At 39.3% G+C, this 20,226-nt stretch overlaps 1 protein-coding gene across 1 annotated transcript; it reads right to left on the reverse strand.

Annotated features, from left to right (window-relative positions):
• Positions 1 to 9,245: 9,245 nt before the first annotated feature.
• On the reverse strand, positions 9,246 to 19,875 carry CA3 (carbonic anhydrase 3). Its single transcript, XM_032250055.1, has 7 exons — positions 19,160 to 19,875; positions 18,191 to 18,388; positions 15,864 to 15,982; positions 14,121 to 14,213; positions 13,010 to 13,072; positions 11,944 to 12,099; positions 9,246 to 10,236 (listed from the first exon to the last, which is right to left on the reverse strand). Exons 1-7 carry the CDS (start codon positions 19,350 to 19,352, stop codon positions 10,117 to 10,119), a joined length of 942 nt encoding a protein of 313 aa, XP_032105946.1. The 5' UTR covers positions 19,353 to 19,875; the 3' UTR covers positions 9,246 to 10,116.
• Positions 19,876 to 20,226: the final 351 nt, after the last annotated feature.

The raw sequence follows: 20,226 nt of genomic DNA on the forward strand, positions 1-20,226 counted from the left end.
TTCTTGATCTATAAAAATAACCAACACTTGTTGAAAACTGATGATGCACCAACACAGTTCTGAATGCTTTACATAGTCCTACTCTACAGCTGGTGACATTGAGGCAAAGAGGTAAGTCAGATTACCCCGGGTCACTCAGCTAGAAAGTGATGGGGCCAGGTATGAAACCAAACAGTTTGAACTATGAGCCATCTGCTCCGTGGTCTCCCCAAGGGCCAGCAAAGTGCCTTCAAGGAGCTTATAAAGGCGCCTGCCTCATGGTGATATAACAGCAATGCATTAAGTTTATGTATGCAGTACTCCTCCATAACAGAATATTCTATCAAAATGCATTTTTAGGGTTTCCTGCTAAACTCCTTTTAACTATTTAGGGAGGAGGGGATAATGCTAACTTTACATACAATAAACAGTAAAGTTCAACTTCTCTTAGTAAATAGCTTTTCAGACTTTTAAAAGTTTAGTTTCTAAATGTGTCTTTGATTTTTCATAATACATAGTAACACTTAACTTTTCTATAAGTAATAAAAATCTATTTAGTTTTTAAGAGTAGTGAACAAGTTCCAAGCTCATTACCCAGTTTCACTTTCAACCAGAACTGGAAGAATTATTAAGTGGGACAATCACATTGAAAATATGCAAAGTATACATTTTAAATATTTTATATTCCAGAGCAGCTGCCGGAGGTGATACTCTAATCAATCTAATAAAAATCAAAGTCCACCTCTTCTTAGAACCTAGGTTCTCCGATGGAGGCAATTTTGCTCCACAGGGAGATTTTGACAATGTCTGGACACATTTTTGGTTTTCACAACAGAGGAAGAGAGGAGTTGTGTGCCATTGGTCTCCAGGGGCTAGAGGCCAGGGATGTTGCTAAACATCCTACAATGCAAAGAATTACCCACTGACAACAGTGAATATTTTTGTCCAAAACATTAACAGTACTAAGATTTTGGAACCCTGCCTTAAGAGTATACATAAGGTAATGCTTTTGTAAAAGATCTAAGAGTTGCATATGTATCCAGGAACATGGGAGACCTAGGAGAGAGCTTTTCCCATAATACTGCCTCATTCATCTTTTGTTTACTGGATTGAGTAGAAAAGAACAAAATCCAGCCTCTGCAACTTAAGATTATTGTCTGTTCACTTTGCTTCAACACATTTCCAATGATGGCTTTGCACCTAAATCATAGTGGCCTGGTTAAGTTAATATTAGCTTTGCCACATGATTAAACTTCTCTTTTGCTTATAAATCACCACCTTGTATGGGGGAATTTCTGACTTCCCTTTAGTTACAAGAACAATTTAACATTTTCCATTCAAGGAGAATTGTAGGCATTACGAGTAAGTTTTTTTCCTCCTGTTCAAGGGCAGGAGTACTCATTCACCAGTGTCACTAACTGAAAACTGTCTTAAGAGTATACAAGTGGAAAATCAGCACTTTTATAATCCTTTAATGTATGTGGATAGGATAGGCTCTAGGAAACAAAGATAATTACATTTTATAACTCTGTAGCAGTTTTCTCATTTGTGTTTATCCAGGTTTATTCTAAAGAAGAAAGAAAATCTATATGCATGAAAAGATAGATTAAGATTATATGCTTAAAAGTTTTGAACTACTGAAAATTAAGATTTGGGGAAACAGAAGTACTATATAGCCTAGGAAAACTGCCGCTAACTGTGAACTCCCGTGGCATTTTCTTTGCACTTCTTTGCTTTCTGTTCAATTGTATGTGTTTTTACCATTTCACACAAACTTTTAAAGATTATTCCATGCAGTTAGCTCTATGCTTCTATTAGTGTGTCTCTCTGACTGTCTTTCTCTCTCTCCTCCGAGTACGATGGCTAGAAAATAATACACACTTAAATGAATAAATATTAAATATTAAATATTTTAATGAACAGAAGGAAAATTACAGTAAATTTCCCTTGACCTATGTATTGCGAATGCTTTTCTCTTTTTCTTTTTTTATCTTTTGCCATCTTTTACCAAGCTGAAAAAGTTACAACCAAATTTTTAAAAACCACCGAACCCAAGATCAAAACTGATGAGTCAAAATTGTGTGCTCTTCCTCCAAGAACTCATTGAGATGCCAGTCTCTGACCTTCCCAGGATGAGGCCACAGCTCCCGGTAGCTCATGAACCTAGACCGGCATTCAGTATTTTAGGAGGTTCATTGCACCATCTGTCCATTCATCCATCCATTTATCCATCCATCCATTCATTCCTTCAACCATGCAACAATTCACAGCAGTCTTAATGGCTCTTTTTGTTTGTTTGTTTCAGATTTGTTATAGAATTATCTCCTACTTCCTCTCTTAGGTAGTCCCCACTCGGTGAGACAGTGAATACGACAGCCAGCCATCATAGCTGTTGAGAAACCACCGGATAGAACAGAGTGGACCAATTGGCGGGAGATTCTGTAGCCTGATTTTGTTAGCATTTGACTCTGCACCAGCTGCCCCCCACATGACCCTGCACACATTTAGGGGGTGAACATGTGACTGCTCCATAACAGAAAGAAAATATGAGAAATTCTACTTATAGTTAATTTTTTACCCTCTAAAATTTTCTACTTTGTTCATGTTTTATAATATATAAAATAATAAAATACTGTGAATATATACTTTACTTTTTGTAAATGCAATATTGTCAGAACATGTGACAGAACTGTGTCCCAGGGGACTTATATCGTTCAAAAAGAGTCTGGAGTCCATTGCTGACCCATAGACCCAGGTAACCCAGAGCCGTGTTTTGCAGGTCGCCTGTGCCCTCAGTCCTGCTATCTGTTCCTTCTTTCCCATGGCACTGGTATCACTGTTCAACATGTATTTCATGCCCAGTGTGATGGGCACTGTGCTTGTGCCCGATAAACCCTTTCCTGTAGTAGTCACAGCCATGTCTAGCATCATTTCTCTTGAGCAATGTTTGGAAGTCGCCTTTTTCTTTCTATTTTTTTCTTCTCCTTAATGCTTCTAGGTAGTTCCTTAACCTGCTTTTATCTCTTTTGTATTCAACACATAAACACTTTTGAAAAGCATGAAATCTTTTCAAAAAGAGCCTTTCTTATGGTTAGGCATGGTGGCTCACAACTCTAACCCCAGCACTTTGGGGAGCCAAAGTGGGCAGATCACCTGAGGTCAGGCGTTCGAGACCAGCGTGGCCAACATGCTGAAACCCCGTCTCTACTAAAAGTACAAAAATTAACCGGGCATGGTGGCGCATGCCTGTAATTCCAGCCAAGATCATGCCATTGCATTCCAGCCAGGTGACAACAGAGTGAGACTGTGTCTCAAGAAAAAAAAAAAAAATCCTTTCTTTAGTCATCTGTATATACTTTTAAAATTATATATCAAACGGTGAATAGTTTTGCCCTACTGAAAGCATTACCCTGTAGCTGTAAAAGTTCTTCTTTATGCCTTGTGGTTATTTCATAATTCCTCTGCAACTCTCCACCCCTCTTGGGGTCTAATCAATGTTTCATATCAATTAAGCTCCTAAGAATAAGAGTCTTAGTACACCTCACAATCCTGACAACAGGTCCTTTGTTAGAGAAAACAAATTAAAAGGAAGGAATTAGACCTGCTCGGATAAGATGTCATTAAAATACTCTTTTAATTAAGAAATATTTACAACAGGCTGTCTGAAATTTACCTATAAAGTTACAGGTTAAGCCACAAAGCACTTACTATTCCACCCTGCCACTCCCCAACCCACCACCATCATAACTGACCATGAGTTCTAGTAATTTACTGTCTGAGATAAAGCTTTTTTTAAAAAAAAAAAATTCTCAGCTATATTATAAAGCTTGAGATAGGAATTATAACGTACCTGAACATCCATGGGCTGTATATGCCTATGTTGTTTGTGGAGGAAATTTACCTGAATTTACCATCTGTTTGGCTGGTGTGGAGTGGAATGTGCCAGTTGGAAATGCTTACTGGATTTTCAAAAGCATCATTCTTTGCCAATCATGACTGTGAAACAAGGATTTGAGTTAGGAAGAGGTATCTTTATTATGTATGTGAAATTGCTATAAGCATCTCCACACAAAACTGACTGAAATGGAGAACTAAAGTCACTAATGAGAAAATTAAGGCAAACTTAGAGAAAAGAGAAAGTGGGGAAGTTCAAGTACGAGCATGAATCATGCCAATTAGTGTCATCAGAGTCTAACGCCACAGACTCATTGCTAATCTACCTCTTCAACTTGCACATTAGAAGCATGAGTGCTAAAAGATAAATATGCGGGGAGAAACTCTGCTTTTATATCTCCTAAAACATGTCTCTTTTATACGAAGTGAAATTAGTTATTAAAATTCAAATTTGCAAATGATAAGCTTTGGATGTATGTAAAGCTGCTTCTCTTCTTCCATGCAAACTCTTTTTACAGAGAAGCCTGGGTTGCAGCAACAGACATCTGTATATTCCTGCAAGAATTCATTGAGATGCCAGCCTCTGACCTTCCTAAGATTAAGCCACAGCTCCCAGTAGCTCATGGACCTTGACTGGAATTCAGTATTTTAGGAATTTCATTGCACCATCTGTCTGTTCATCCATCCATCCCTCTATCAGTTTATCCATCCATCCATTCATTCCTTCAACAGTGCAACAAATATCTTTGAGCTCCATTCTAGGTTCCAGATACTGTGTGAGGTGCTGGGGCTTCAATAGTATAATGAAACAGATAAAGTCTTTATCTTCATAAAACCTCCCTGCCACCACAACTCATCACATATGCACACACCCCAACTTATATTAACAAGTATAATTTAAAAGTGTTGTTGTTACTCCTAGTTCCCTGTGTGAGAATCTGAGCTCCTGTATATTCACTGATGTGCAGACTTCTTGGTTCTTAGTTTGTCCCAGCACTTGGCCTTGCCCTTACATCTGCTGTGCTTGGCTTGTACAATTTTCCTACCCTTAATGGGTCCCCTTCTTTGGGGTTCTGATCCATCCATGTGCCCCTTGTGACTGCCTTAGATCTTGCTGTAAACTGATCTCACAGGAGCAGAAGTATTATATAAGCTCAGTATTTTCAAACACTTCCATTTGTATTATACATTCATGGAAGTCAGATTTCCTTTAGGGTTAGAATTCACCTAAACAAACTCATTTGGAACCATCCAAATTTCAAATTAGCTGAATATGTAAATAGAAATGTATAGGCCTGTTAGAACAGAGAATATGTACACTTAATGGGCAAAATATTTTCCCTGGACTTCCAGTCTCCTCTACCTGAGAAAGACTTAAATACAAGGGAAGATCTGATTCCTGTTTACTGCACAGAGTCAATTCTAACCTGGCTAAAATTAGCTTTTAAATCACTGGGTTTTATGCTGCTGCAGTGCACGTGGTCCCCTGTGATTACACCATTAGATTCGCTCTTACTCCTGCTGATTACCTGTGATTACTTACGTGGTCAAGTTGTCAAGTGGCAGCACCTACAAAACACCTTCACATCTAAAGTAGTTCTTTAACTCTCTAGTTAATTCCTTGGTGCTGGATTTTATGCCTAGACTGTTTTATCTCCTTTTTTTGGAGTTGAATCACTCCCAAAGTAGAAGCTCTTCTCTCAGGTGTGACTTGTGCACCTCGTTTAGGATTCTGACTTTACACCATGCCCAGACAAGTCCAAAATTAATTTCATGGCAGGAGACTTTCTGTATTTCCTATTAAGATAGATTTTTCCACTTCATGCCGCACTCCAAAGGATTCTCTTTTGCCAACATTTGAAAATCGATATTGAACAAAATGAACACTATGGTTCTTCCAGCTCTCCTCTTTGGTTTATTTTCTGGATGTTTTGCTAATTGTGTGCTTCTCAGGAGAGATGTAGAGCTCCTGGAGCCGAAGCTTCCTCAGGAAGTTATTTGGTCCTCCACTGAATCGTCACTTCTAGTGATGTGCTGGTTTCTAATGTGACCACATCTTGTTTTGCCTGCTATGTATATGGGACAAAAGCTATTGTTGTTTTTAAGTACCATTTTCACCAATAACAAGCAGAGGTGAATCTGTTATAGAAACTCTTTTAATATTACCTGTTGATTCACGATGTTAATAACATACGTAAAGAAAGAAACATGATTTTAGATATTGAACAAGGCATCTGAATTTTTCTTGCTTGATGTAAAATTACTTAATAAAAGACCATAGTTAACTCCTATTGTGAGTTATGTCAGAAGGACTATTCTAAGTGGTTTACAAGTAATTCTTAAAATCGCCCTGGAAGCAGGTACTAGATGAGGAAACTGAGGCATAGAGAAATTAACTTGCCTAACGCCACACATCCAGCAAGTGTTGTGTGACTTGAATCTAGTCCTCCTGAAAACTGATGAGGGCTTTAAAATGTTAATTCCCTATTATTTAAGTTTCAGTTCAATAACTACTATTTTTATCCCTCAGGCCTTGTTTTTGGCTATTAAGACTCTCAAAAATATGTAAGGATCATTCAGTGTCTTTTCTTTTGCATAGACATTAATGGCTAATAATAAACGTTTTAAAAACAGAAATGGGCTGTCAGTTCAAAAATAATGTTTAAATTATTGCTCTGCAATTAATGTGAATAAAGCACAGCATGGTTTTTAATGTCATAGTCATTTTTGTAATTATTTTGCTGCCATCTAGCGACTCACATGAAATTTTTAAATATTTTGCTGCCATCTAATGACCTAAATGAAAATAACATTCAAACCTAATTTTACTTTCTCATTTGCATTCTAAGACTTCAAGTACTACTTTAGGGGTAGGTTTTTTAAAATTATTAAATTTATATGTTAAATATGAAATTTAAAAAACCCACCAAAGTTACTCATTTTTCTTACCTCTTCTCACTTAGTTTTCCTCTTCTAAAATAATGTATTTTACTCATAACTAGAGCTCCTCTTTAATATCAGACAAGAAGGCATTAGGAAAGAACCTAGAATCTAATTAACTTTCTTTATGTGTAGTCTTTGATGTAGTTTTAGACCACATGTATTTCTCTTAGGCCAATTTTATTTGTGCCAATTCTCATTTTAATAACTGTCATTAATTTTTCCACGTGTATCCAAGCTTGTTAATAACTGATCAATTTCAACTATATTTAATTATATAAATGATGATGGGTAAATACCGACCACTTCAGTTTTGCATGGTCTATGTAGAATACTTCCCACTCACCTACATAAATACTCACTGATTGTACAGTTTAAAGGATTTTGGATCAATACTCCTGACATTATTTGCCTTTTCATAAATATATCCTGTCTGCTTATTTAAAAGGCAGGGATTATATTAAGAATATGTTTGCATGCTTAGTCTTGGCTGGGTGCTGTGGCTCATGCCCGTAATCCCAGCACTTTGGGAGACCAAGGTGAGCAGATCACCTGAGGTCAGGAGTTCAAGAACAGCTTGGGCAACATAGTGAAACCCCACCTCTACTAAAAATACAAGAATTAGCAGGGCATGGTGGTAATCCCAGCTACTTGGGAGCCTGAGGCACAAGAATCTATTGAACCCAGGAGGCGGAAGTGGCAGTGAGCCGCGATCACACCACTGCACTCCAACCTGGGTGATAGAGGGAGAGTCCATCTCAAAAAAAAATTATAGATAAAGCTATATTTGCATACTCCTAACAATACCCTATATTAGGTAAATTGTTATTGATTTTGCCCTATCTATAGGCTTTTAATGATATGATCATCCGAATATTGTGAAACACAAATTCAAATTAGTTTCTGCCCTATTTTGAAATTTTCAAATACCTGCAATGATTTTACCCTGAAGAACAAAAGTTGGCAGATGCTGAAAACTTTTTATCACAGCAGTTCCTGGCCATGCCCCTTTGTAGGCTGTGTATCTAAAATGCAATTGTTTGGGAGCCTGTTTATGACCAGGAAAAAGATCCCTCTGCTGAATAAGAACACAGTATGTCTTTAATATTGTAATGGACATCTACAATATCACAGCACTTTGAGTTCAGCACTTTGAGAAACTGGGAGGAAATTTTAAGATGGGTGATAACTGTGAGTATTGACAATGACTCAGACTGGAGTGGGGAGAAATGTGTTCTACTAGAAAGCTCCCGCCTGAAGCTAGTGAGATCATTTTCCAAGGAGATCTAAACTGAGATAAACAAAAAACAATATTCCTATTAAACATGTAATGTGTTGTTCAAAAAGATAAGTATTTTACCTGGATTCATCTATGTTCATGACATCACTTACTCGACAAATATTAATTGAGCAATTTTTATATGCCAGACACAATATTAGACAACAAGGTGAATGTCAGCATGCAAGACTGGTATTCATGCCCTCATGGAGCATGTGGTCTATGAAGAAACCTCCTTTGATGGGGCATTTTCTTTCAGAACAGTTCCAACCTTGGTCAGCTTGTGTACTGAAATAAGGACTATTTGTAGCTGGCATTAAGTCACATGTTCCTCCCCCACATAGAGTCAATACTGGATACATCTTTTACAGTGCCTAAGCATTACTAAGTAAGTACCTTGAGAGAATCAGCTTGTGTATTATCACTAATGATCAAAGCTCCACACCTCCTAATTCCAAGGGGTTTAATTAACACTTCCAGTTCACACTGACCAATGTGGTTTGACTTCACCTGGGTGGTAATCTATTAAATAATTTTAGCCTCATAGGACTCTGTCATGTGATTTGACTTCTGGCATTTCGGGACTCTCCTGACCCAGTATTACTTTCATTCCTTAGGGTAACAAACTTAATCCTGTCACTTTCTAAAGTAAGTTAACCTATTGGCCAGTGAGGTGATGAAAGACGTATCAAAGCCACTAACTGCAAAATTTGGCTTTATGTCTAAAGGTGTTATATTAAATGGCTTAAAGGTCTAAATATATGGATTTTTGCTGTGTTAGCCTAGCATCATTCCAAAGGCACAATTTTTAAAAATAAGGATGTAAACACTACAGTCCAACGTGATTTCATGCCCCTAATACCCACTGCACTAGTCTGAACCCCAGAATCCTAAACCAATTTTGAGGTCTCTGGAAAGTATTTCCCACTCTCAGATATATAGCCACACATTCCTCTTCTGGTCTGCATTTTCCTCAGAAGGCCCTCACTAATTGCTTTAGCCCCTCCTTGAGGAATGTAGCAGCCAAACTCATAACTTCGGTCCTTAGTGCCATTTTTCAGCTATAAAAACAAACTTACAAATGTGTTCCGCCTGGTTAAACTCAATTTTTGTCATTTATACTGCTTTTCCATTAAAAAAACACAACACAACATTTTGCATTCATGTCTTTATTGGTTCTGGTGATCAGTACAACTGCCATGACTTCAAGTGTCATCATTCACTCTTTTGTGTTCTAGTGATCATTCATTCCAGCCTCCAATGAGAAAGACAACAGAAGCAGTCTTTATTTTAATAATCATGCAAAGAAAAAAAAAGTGAAATTAAAAATAAATGACCATCCTTCAGGTAAAGAAAAATACTAGGATAAATTCAACCACTTTTATGAAGAAGAAATTCAAATGCTGAATCAAAAATTTAAAAACTCCTGATTGTATTGTGTTTTCTTTTCACTGATAATCAAAACCAAGCAATCTTAGTAGCTAAAATTTCAATAAATGACTGACTTCTTGCTGGTGTTAAGAATTAAAACATATTATTAGCTCAATTCTTGCTGTCCATAGTCATTTTAATTTCTGGCTTCTGTTTAATTGTTACATGATCTTCATACATCTCTACTTCATGTAGAATTACTCATATTTCTTTAGGATGGGCAACTCATAACATGAAAATAAAAGCAATGAAGTTCTGTGAAATTTAAGATAACAGAAAAACTGGTGCCCAATAGCTAGCTATTTTTTAAATATCTTTACTCTTCCACCTCTGTTTCTTCTTCTTTGAAACTTTACTAAAAATGCTACTTTTACAGGAAAGATGATTATTACAAAGATCAAATGTGAAATCGACTCTTTCATATCAGATCTTGTCAAAAGTATCTTTGGTTTCTTGGTGACCACATCTCTCACATTCATTGCTCAGTGTGGAAAAATGAAATAGACTTGGAGTAAGGAGCACCAGAAGGAGGCAAGGAGCCAAGCTCTCCAGTGGCAGGTTTCCTTTCCTGAAGAGGGCAAGACCCAGCAGCCTCATTTGAAGGAAGCTCTCACCACCCTGTTATTGATAGGCTGTGGAGGGCGCCAGTTGCCCACAAGGGGAACTGGGGGCTCGTTCTCAGCACTGGAGAGGAGGCTCCGCAGCTTGGCCATCTGCAAAGGTTGGGGCAGACTGTTAGCAAGACATTGGGATCAACTGGACACACTATACAACAAAGAGGTGTAAATACTGGTGAGTTGTTTTTGTTTTTGTTTTATTTGACATGGAGTCTCACTCTGACACCAGGCTGGAGTGCAGCGGTGCAATCTCGGCTCAATGCAACCTCCACCTTCCGGGTTCAAGCGATTCTCCTGCTTCAGCCTCCTGAGTAGCTAGGATTACAGGCGTCCACCACCATGCCCAGCTAATTTTTTGTATTTTAAATAGAGATAGGGTTTCACTATGTTGGCCAGGATGGTCTTGAACTCCTGACCTCAGATGATCCACCCACCTCTGCCCGACAAAGTGCTGGGATTACAAGTGTGAGCAACTTCACCTGGCCAATACTGACATTTTAAACAAGATAAGCAAACCACACAATCTGTCCCTAGTGTTCAGTCCAGAGCTATTTAGCTAGCAGCTCCTGAGTAACACACATTTTTTCTTTATTTGTAAAAGCCCTTTTCTTCATTCTATACAGTATCACTATGCCCTTTGGTCACAACCTTTTCCTCTTGAATTCTGAAACGTTTATTTTTTATTTGAGGGGTCAGTATGAACTATATTACTTTGTTGGAGAGGATGACCACATCCATGTATCAGTGCAAATAAAACTTAATAGACCTTTATTGTATAAGTTTATGGAGTCAATTTATTTTAAGAGCAAAAAGAAATCCGACTCATGCTACATTTTCAATTTTAAATTGACTTTTCTTTCTTAAAGGATAAGAAAATAAAAAATTCTCATTAATAACACTATGATTCTGTATAAAAATATTTTTAGATTTCTCCTTGAAAAAAATTTGTTCTTTCAAAATAGTTATATCACTGAACAAGGTTGTTAAATCTGATATTTTAACAAAAATTTCTTTATATACCTGAGTTTACAACTGACAGAAATATGAAAGCTGTTACCTTATGCGAGAGACACACACTGAGAAACTGATTTTACTATTTGAGTACATGTGTGCTCTAGGTTGTGAGTCCCTGTGTTGTTTACTTGCTTCAATCTGTTTTTCTCTCCATGTTCTTGCCGGCTTATTTTCTCCTACACAGTTTTTCCTTGAAAGTGTCTTTAATGAATGCTACTAGTACACTCTTCAGATGAACAGTAAGAAGGGAACCTGAGAAGAGATGCCAAAAGTACTAGGAACAGTCTGGAGCCGGGATTAGAATCCTGCACTTGGCTGTGTGATCATAGGTGAATTAGTTAACCTTTCTGAGCCTTGAATTATGTATCCGTAAAACTGCAGAAATAATATATGGCATACAAAATTGTTAAATCCCTTCCACTAACACCCATCTCTTCTCCAGGTCTGTATTTATTATCCCATCTCCTTACCAGTGCTCAGTATTTAGCAACATCCACATTAACAAAGACTCATATTAATCTAAACCCTTTAAAGTGTCTATAGAGCATAAACTCAGTCATAGTATCAAAACCACTTTTAAATGAGTTGCATTTACCCTGGTATGCTTTGGGGGCCAAGTTTTAGAAAGCCGAGCAGGCTGGTTGTAATTAACCAGGGCAGACTATGAAATCTCTAGCCATAGAGCTGTTCAGTGAGTATCCAGTTAGCAGCTATGTATTTTTGATTTAGCATCTGTATCTTACATAGGCAGACAGCAACATAAACCCATGTGTTCACAAGGGTGCTCACCTGGTCAGAGCTTACGGTCATGGGCTCCTTCAGCAGCAGCCACACAATGCACTCCTCACAGGGCGGCGTGGTGAAGGAGCCCTGGTAGGTCCAGTAGTCCCGGCATGCCGGGAACAGGCAGGATGGGTCAAATTTTGTGAAGGGGGCCTCCTTGCCCTGGGTAAGAGCAAGGTGCAGGTGCAGTGAGTGAGTGCATGCACATGTCCATCCCAATGCCCTCACCACTTTATTTGTGGGAATGGATTTCAAATGCAATAGAGAAAATAGAACTTTTAAACAAAGTATAGGCCTTTCAGAAATAAAGATCAAAGCGGGGAAGCTGGTTTGCACATTATTACTTGATCTGACACAATCATTGTCATATTGTATTCCTTATTGTTGTAACTGTGAGTAGAACTATAATTCTATCACTTCTCAAGAAAAAGGAGACACTGATATCTCAAGTGTAATTGAATTATTTCATATAAGTTAATATTTTGGTTGTTGATACCAGAAATATCAGGCTTGCATTTTTATTGAATGTTCTACTTGGAATACTTACTTCCTCTATTGATAAAACTCAGTAATATTTTATTAGAATGGTCACAAAAAATAATTAAGATGTTTTTGTTACTTACACGAGTCTATTGTTAAGATTTTAAATTTATATGTGCTTCGCAGAAAGGGCATCACCAAGACTCAAAAGACAAGTGCTGACTGATATTTAGTAGCTCCATTATGGTATGAATGCATATATGCAGCATGTGTGTGTGTGTGTGTGCCCGTGTGCGCATGCACGAGCGCTGGGCGAGGAGGGGGCAACCACTCAACTTCTCTGATTCTCACTTCATTGAGAAAGTGATTATCCGACAGGATGACTATGACCATTAAAAAAACTGATGTATGTGAAATTGCTCTAAAAACTGTATGCCACACAAATATCGTAGCATTTATTTTGATACGTATATTTAGCATATCCAGCAAACTTAGTAACAGATTTTAGGTGAAAAAAAAATACTTGAAAATGTGTAAAGAAAATTTGCATAATCTGAGTTATGTTTTAGAAGGGAAAATAACTTTTGTTTACCTTTGTCTTAATCTTCTCCAATGCATCAAGGAAAATCTGGAACTCGCCTTTCTCACGTCCTATCTGTAAGAAAATAGAAATCCAAGTATAATTCTTTTACTTCTCCATAATTTAGGATTGTCTTCATAGCTGACTTTGATCCACTCATCTGCAACTAGTGTTTATAAATCTGCCAGAATACCTCATACTAAGCAAAAACATAAGTTTATTTTTCCTCAAGATTTTAAGTATATAGTTTCTGATCTAAATTTGGACTCCAGGCCCCTGAAGTACAGGACCACAAAATTACACATTGATCTAGTTCTGTGTCTTTGACCTTCTCTGCAAAGTCATTCCACTTTTCTAAAAAACAGATGTAGAACCAAAATGGACTCTATGTATCCCAAACTAAACTCACTGCCTTTCTTCTCAGACTTACTCCACCTCTGCTGTGCTGTGTTCAAGCACCGAAAATGACCCAATGAATTAAACAAATTAGGTCATTCAAAGAGAAAGAAGCCAGAGTTTCACCTCTGGCTTGAAATCTAGATTATGTTGTCACTAACCTCATGTGTTAATGACACTAAGTCCTCTTTAAAGCAAGGCTGGCTCGACAACACACACATTCCATGTGCTATCTTAGCCTGGGATCATGTGAGTGGTGACCACCTCAAGCCGAAGGGATGTCCAGCCAGGCACTTGGCATCATATGGTTCCCAACACTGGCTTTTCTGGTTTCCAGTGCAATTGAAATGTAGCAGTGAGAAAGGAAAATGAATACATGCAGCCCTTGCCCTCACAACCACGTAATAAACTCACTCTAAGGCCCTGGGCTCAACCCCTACACACACACACACACACACACACACACACACACACACACACACACACACCCCACATCTGGGGAAAATTTAGAAGCACTAGGGGTGCTGGAGTGAGGTAAAAGATACACTTTTAGAGAAAAGTAAGACATTTTGAGCTGATCTTAGCAGACATATCTTGATTAGTTGGATGAATAAAAAAACGTATATAGAGGGAGGAAGATAAAATGAGGGAATGAAACTCAAACTATCCTAAGCACTGGTAGGGAAATACATTTTGAAAGAAAATATATGGTCAATTTTTACTTTACCTTCAGAAAAATGCCAACCACAGCGATCCCATCACGCTGCTTCAGGGCTTCTTTAAAAGTGTTATACTTTGGATTCCAGTGAACCAAATGAAGCTGAAACCATAGGAGACAGATTAGAAGGTAAATTCCGGGAATATGGAAATAAGTATAAAATTATCCACGATAAACCCAATCATTGTACTGTCTAAAGTTGCTGAGCAATCTCATAAAAGTTGAGGAAATTTGAAAAAATAGCATGTAATATTTTGGTAACACTTCTAGTGGTTTAAATAAAAAGCATATAAAATTACGTATTTACCTCATTTTATCAGCCAGACCTCTGAAACCTGGTGGCAACCTGATCTTAATTTAGAACATGGGCACCGGTTAAGTTAATCAAACTTTCTATGCTGAGTCACACAGAATTGCAAGAGAATATAATCATTTGCAGCAGTTAAAAAACATTGTATTCAAGATCAAAAGTATGAAATAATCGCATGTGCAAAAGTCAAACTGAAAGCCTTGCCTGCATCTGTAAGAAATACACTCAACTTTTCCCATTTGGTTGGGGAAGATGTCTAGAAGGCATTCCCAATATTTGATTTATCTTGCCATGGCTCTCTAGATTGGCTTTTTAAAAATGGAAAGATCACAGTGAAGTACTTTGGGTTTCCTAGAATTAATTTAACTAATAACTAAGCTGCCTAATGATTCTGCTTAAGACCATGTTCATAGTAGATTTCTAGGCTCTGTCACAGCCCCTGTGTTAACCAGAGCCTATCTTTGGAAAAGATTAAGGCAGGATAAATGAATTGGTCCTCACCTCCAAGGCAACTGCCACCACTTATTGGCTTGGCTTTATAAAAAGAACACATCAGAGGCCTGTCTTAAACCCTTGTAATTTGGTGCCTTGATCTGAGCTACAATTCATGCTTTTCTTTAATGGGTTAACTGAGACAGAGGGTAGTATGTGCTCAGATTAAATTCTTTATGTGTACACATATCTCTATGTGTGTGTAAATATATGTGCGCATTTATATATAGATATATGCACACATATATATGCACACTGTTAATTAAGAGATTAGAACATAAGCATTATTCAGAATTTCTAAATGCTATTTTTAAAGCACTATATTCTTATAAAACAGGCAGCCTAGGGCACTGGGTAACTCTGAAACCAGTCTGTATCAGGTAGAGCACTAGCACTCACCAGCGGTGTGACTTTGTTAAGTGTCTTTTCTATGCTTCTGTTTCCTCATCTGTAACCTATCTCATAAGGTTGCTAAGAGGATCAAACGAGTTGATACACGTAAGCATTTAATAAATGTTAGCTATCCTTTTTCCAGTCCCATTGAGGACCCTGGCCTTTCTTATTAAGTAGCTATCCAATTTCTAATGTTTTGATTTTTTTTTTTCAAGACAGGCTTTTCCTCTGTTGCCCAGACTGGAGTAAAGTGGTGCAATCATGGCTCACTGCAGCCTCAAGATCCCAGGCTCAAGTTATCTTCCCATCTCCGCCTCGCCCCAGTTTCTTAACGTAACTTTGGAAATCATGTATGAAGCCAAACCACATATACCCTCTTACCTGTCTAGCCTAGAATGCCTGGCAGCTTCAGTTTGCCTAAAACTAATACAGCTCTTTTCATAACTATAGACTTGAAGCAAAAGCAGTAGATAATGCTTTATTGCTGTGGTTCTTATTTTTAATTTCGGAATTTTCACTGTGTGAGACCTAAAATGGATTATGGCAGTTCCTCCTACCTCCGCTGCATACTTGACTCCGTCCACAGTGTGCTCAGAACCATGATCATCTGAAGAGCCCCAGTGAAGATGAAACTGGCGAAGTCGGTAGGGTCCAGGGAGAGGACCACCTCTCAGCACTGTGATTCAGACAAGCTTGGTCAACAGTGAATTCACGCTTCTTTTACAGAGGTCTACTTTAAACAAGTGCTGTTATTGCCCAGGCCTCATGGACAAAATGTGGTCAGTGTGCTGGGTGGATGGTACCACTCCCAGGACACTGGACTCCTCACAAAATGAAGTCTGGGAATATGTCAAGATAAATGATTGCTCTTTTCTGTCTTTCCTATTTTGTTTGCTTGTTTCATTATTATTGAAACATCATTTTAACATTTAGGAAAGTAAAATTAAAACAACAGATGGACAATGAGGATGCATACACCACCCAAAGAACAGGTCAGTAGTGTGGTGCAGTGGGAAGAATTGGACAGTTGAGAACCAGAAGGATGTAGGTTCAAATGCTGGCTTCACCCATTGCTAGTTCTGTGATCTCAGGCAGGTTGCTAAACCTCTCTGAACCCACTTTCACATCTCTAAGAAGGTGATAATAATACCAAACTTTCAGAGCTGCTGCAAAGATTAACTCAGATTAAGCACCTTAAAGTGCTCACCACAGTGCCTGCATGATTATCACTGAGCAAATGTGAGCTCCTTCTCCACAACTTGCTTCCAGCTGCACTTTTCTTTAACACAACGAGCAAGAACTTTCATCTTTGTCTAATCTAGACTGTCTATTCAAATCAGATGAAATGGAAAATTCAGAAATTTCCCAGAAAACCAATCAATGTGGATGGCTAAACTAGACCATTCTCAGCAGCATTAATTTGGGCTTGTTGATAAACATCTCAACCCATCACAGAGTGATTTAGAGGTTCAAATGTCTTTCAAAGTATATTGGAAACTATGCAGAAACCCTAAGATCAAGGTTTGGCAATATAAGCTAGATGAAAATAGAATTCAGAGCATAGCCATTTTGGAAGAGGTTGGACACACTAAGTGGCCCAGGGAAAGCCGTAACGTAGACCTCAAACAATGAGGCTAGGCCTATGTGAGTTTGTTCATGTAGAAATGGAGTGGTTCAATTTGTTGCATTTTTCCTATCTAGCCATTCAGAACAGTTATTATAGGGACATGTGAGTCCAATTTATTAGAATAAATTGTAGGAAATTGACAATATTCAACTATTTTTGCTTGCAAAAATGGCATTTTCATGCGGTTCAACCTAATAGATATGTTTAGTTTTGTTACTGTGCTTTCAAAATGGAACTTGATATATAAAGAGAAGGGGGAAAAGGGAAACAATAGCAACACAAAATCGCTGTTTAAGAAAATTTAAATTTCTATAACTTGGAACTTCCTAATAGGTAGGAATTATAAATATCATTCTTTATTACATCATTGAGTGTTCACTTATGTATATAAAGGTACCTTTATTAGAAATATGGCTATAAGAAATTATTTGTATATCAAGCACCAAAATATTAAAGGAAGATTCTTTCTCACCTCATTTATCGTGAAATAAAGTATTTCAAGCCTCCTTTTATTTTACTGATTTGCTTACTAGTGTAGGTGAAATAAAGAGATTTATTTTTCCTAAACATGTATTTTTTCAGTTGCTCTCTCACACACAAATACTACTCAAGAAGAAATCATCAGATATTTCAAAAATACTCACCAAAATGATTAATCAGATGAAACCCACTGAAGGCTTGAAGGCAAGTCTTAGCATTCATTTCAGACCCATTGGTAGTTTTGTGGATAGCATATCTGGAGACCATATTTAATGGTCTTGACCCCTGCAATGGCCCTATCCTCTCCCATGGATTGGCCGCCTCCCAGGCACCAGGGGAAGAAAGTGCCTATTTGGGGTTTCTATTATATTTCTGGCTTTGGAGAATGGAATCTACACAATTGAGAGTGGAAGCCTCACTTTCCAGACTATGGACAAGAAGCATAAGAGCCCTGAGGTATAGGCCATTGGAGTCTGAAGAGCACGCATTTGAGCTTATTGTCATCTTTGTCCTATCATGTTCCATTTCGGGAATGCATTGCCAACTTTTAGCTTGGACATGGGGCTGTTTCACAGTGACCAAGGTTGGAGGGTGAGGCATTCCTCTTCAACAAATAAATATCATTTTTTATGACTAAAGCAAAGTCAAATGTCATCTCCATTTTCAGAGATAATGTGCTCCCTCTCCCCATTAATTCTAGTACTGTGCCATACATCACATTTTGCCAGTATGGACATAGAAAACATTCATGTGCTTCTACCTCACTGTCATACTTACTTGACCTATCATAAGTGTCATCGAACACAACTCTGCAGGTCTTCCCGTTATTCAGGATGGTCTTGGCAGAGCCAGCATCATAAGACACTGACCATGGCTGCAGAGAAGGGTCGTGCTTGATGTCTTTAGTATGCAGCTCAATGGGCGACTGGTTGTCCCCCTTGGCAAATGGGAAAAGTTCAGGCCAGTGGTCAGGACCTAGGAAATAAAGTCGAGGGGACATATTTGGTGCACAACCCAAGGCCTCTTTCTAACTGACTAAGCCAGCAAAATATACAGAGGCTAAACAGTGATTTTGAAAAGGTCTTAGGTTTCAGACTGGGCAATAAGAGGCTTACCATTCATTTCAGGCCCATTGGTAGTTTTGTGAATAGCATACCTGGAGACCATATTTAATGCAGGGTTTGCTTTGCTTGCTCAAAGGCTTATTTTTGAGATAAACTTTATTACTTTTTTTTTTAAACAATGCCGCCTTCTATCATACAGTTGGAATAAAAGATTATTGACCACCTACATTTGAGCCTCATGTTGTGGTTTTCAGAGCACACCCATATTCCTTTTCCCATGGATTAGGCAGAAACTTAGAGCAGAGATTCTCACACCAGCACCAAGCTCAGGTTAGGTGCTTATCCAGGGCAACAGAGTAAGGGCCAGTCACACCTGACCTCGGGCTGTCTGACTTCTCAGAGGCAACGGGGATCTTAGGAAAGTGATCCAACTTTTCTGCACTTGAGTTTTCTCCAAGGGAAATAAAAACTCCGTACTAGGGAGAACTAAATGAGATGAAGGGAAAAAAGCAGCAGCAGCAGCATTTAGGAGTTGAAAAGCCTCAATAAATGTTAGGTCTTATCCTACTCCTACACCCACATTTTCCAATACACTCTCTAAAGTTGCCCATTTCTGTGCAATGGCAGAGGCTCTCCTGGACTGGCATCCCTTCCCGGCCCGGTCGCGGCCACCTGCACTCACCGTTGTGGCTGGCGTAGCCCCACTCCTTGGCCATGGTCGCCTTCCTCCGCTCTGGACGGCTCCTGCCTTCTCTTCCCAGGGGTGGTGCGGAGTCCCCGCGAGCCCGCGCTTTTATACAGCTCTCCTGCACGCTGCATGGCCTTATTAGGTCAGCGAGGGTGGGGCGGGGGGCTAAACTAGATTGGGGTGGCATTTGGGAGGCGGGGTGGGGGAAGCCAATGAAGCCAGTGAATTCCAGGAGCGGGACAGCTGTCGAGGTGACGGGGGCGGAGGTGGGCGAAGGGGCCCCCACGCCCCTCCCTGCGCTCTCCGAGGAGTCGTGGCTCCCGGCCCCTCCATCTCTTCCCCTGGTCTCTCAAAACTGCAGGGCTTTCTAACTGGCGCCGACGTGCAGAAAGGCCGGCGGCTCTCGCCTCATCTCTCCCTCCTCCGTGCATTCTTGGGGATGGGGTGGGGGGCAGGGACGGGGTGTCGTAGCTGTGCTTGGCCACGAACTAAAACCTACATCCCGGCGGCTCTTGCAGCCTCTCTTGCAAGTTGCTTCAAGCGCAGGCTGGCGGTCTGGCTGCGATCTCTGGACACTTCTGCGAGTTAATTTCGCTCTAGCGATCCGGTTACCTAGGCTGGAAAGAACTCGTGTGTTTGCCTGCCCCCTAAGTTTGACACCCTTTGCAGGCAACATGTAAAATTTTAGGAGCAAGGGATGGGAAGAGAGTCTGGAGCTGGGTGGGATGGTGAAGAGGCCCTCCAAGTCAGTTATCCTTAAAGAGATTGCCCTCTCTGGAATCGCACCAGGCGGCATTTCCCAACCTAGCGAATCTTGTGGTTTGCAGGAAGCGGAGGGCTGGATCTCAGAAGGCGCCGGGCATCCAGGAGATGTCTGGTTCCCAGGTTCACGCCGAGCTGGAAACTGACACTGATTTAGCCCACTCCCTGCGCTGTCCCTCTGCTCATGAAAAGTCAAGAATATTCTGAAGTGCTGGAAGGCCACTAACATAAAATGAATCATATTGCTGAAAACCTGCGATGTTATTCTCCCAAGATATAATGAGAGGCTGCAAGAAAAG

Source organism: Sapajus apella, unplaced genomic scaffold (genome assembly GCF_009761245.1).
Source record: "Sapajus apella isolate SASKATOON/1434 unplaced genomic scaffold, GSC_monkey_1.0 scaffold3, whole genome shotgun sequence".
Taxonomy (NCBI): Eukaryota; Metazoa; Chordata; class Mammalia; order Primates; family Cebidae; genus Sapajus; species Sapajus apella.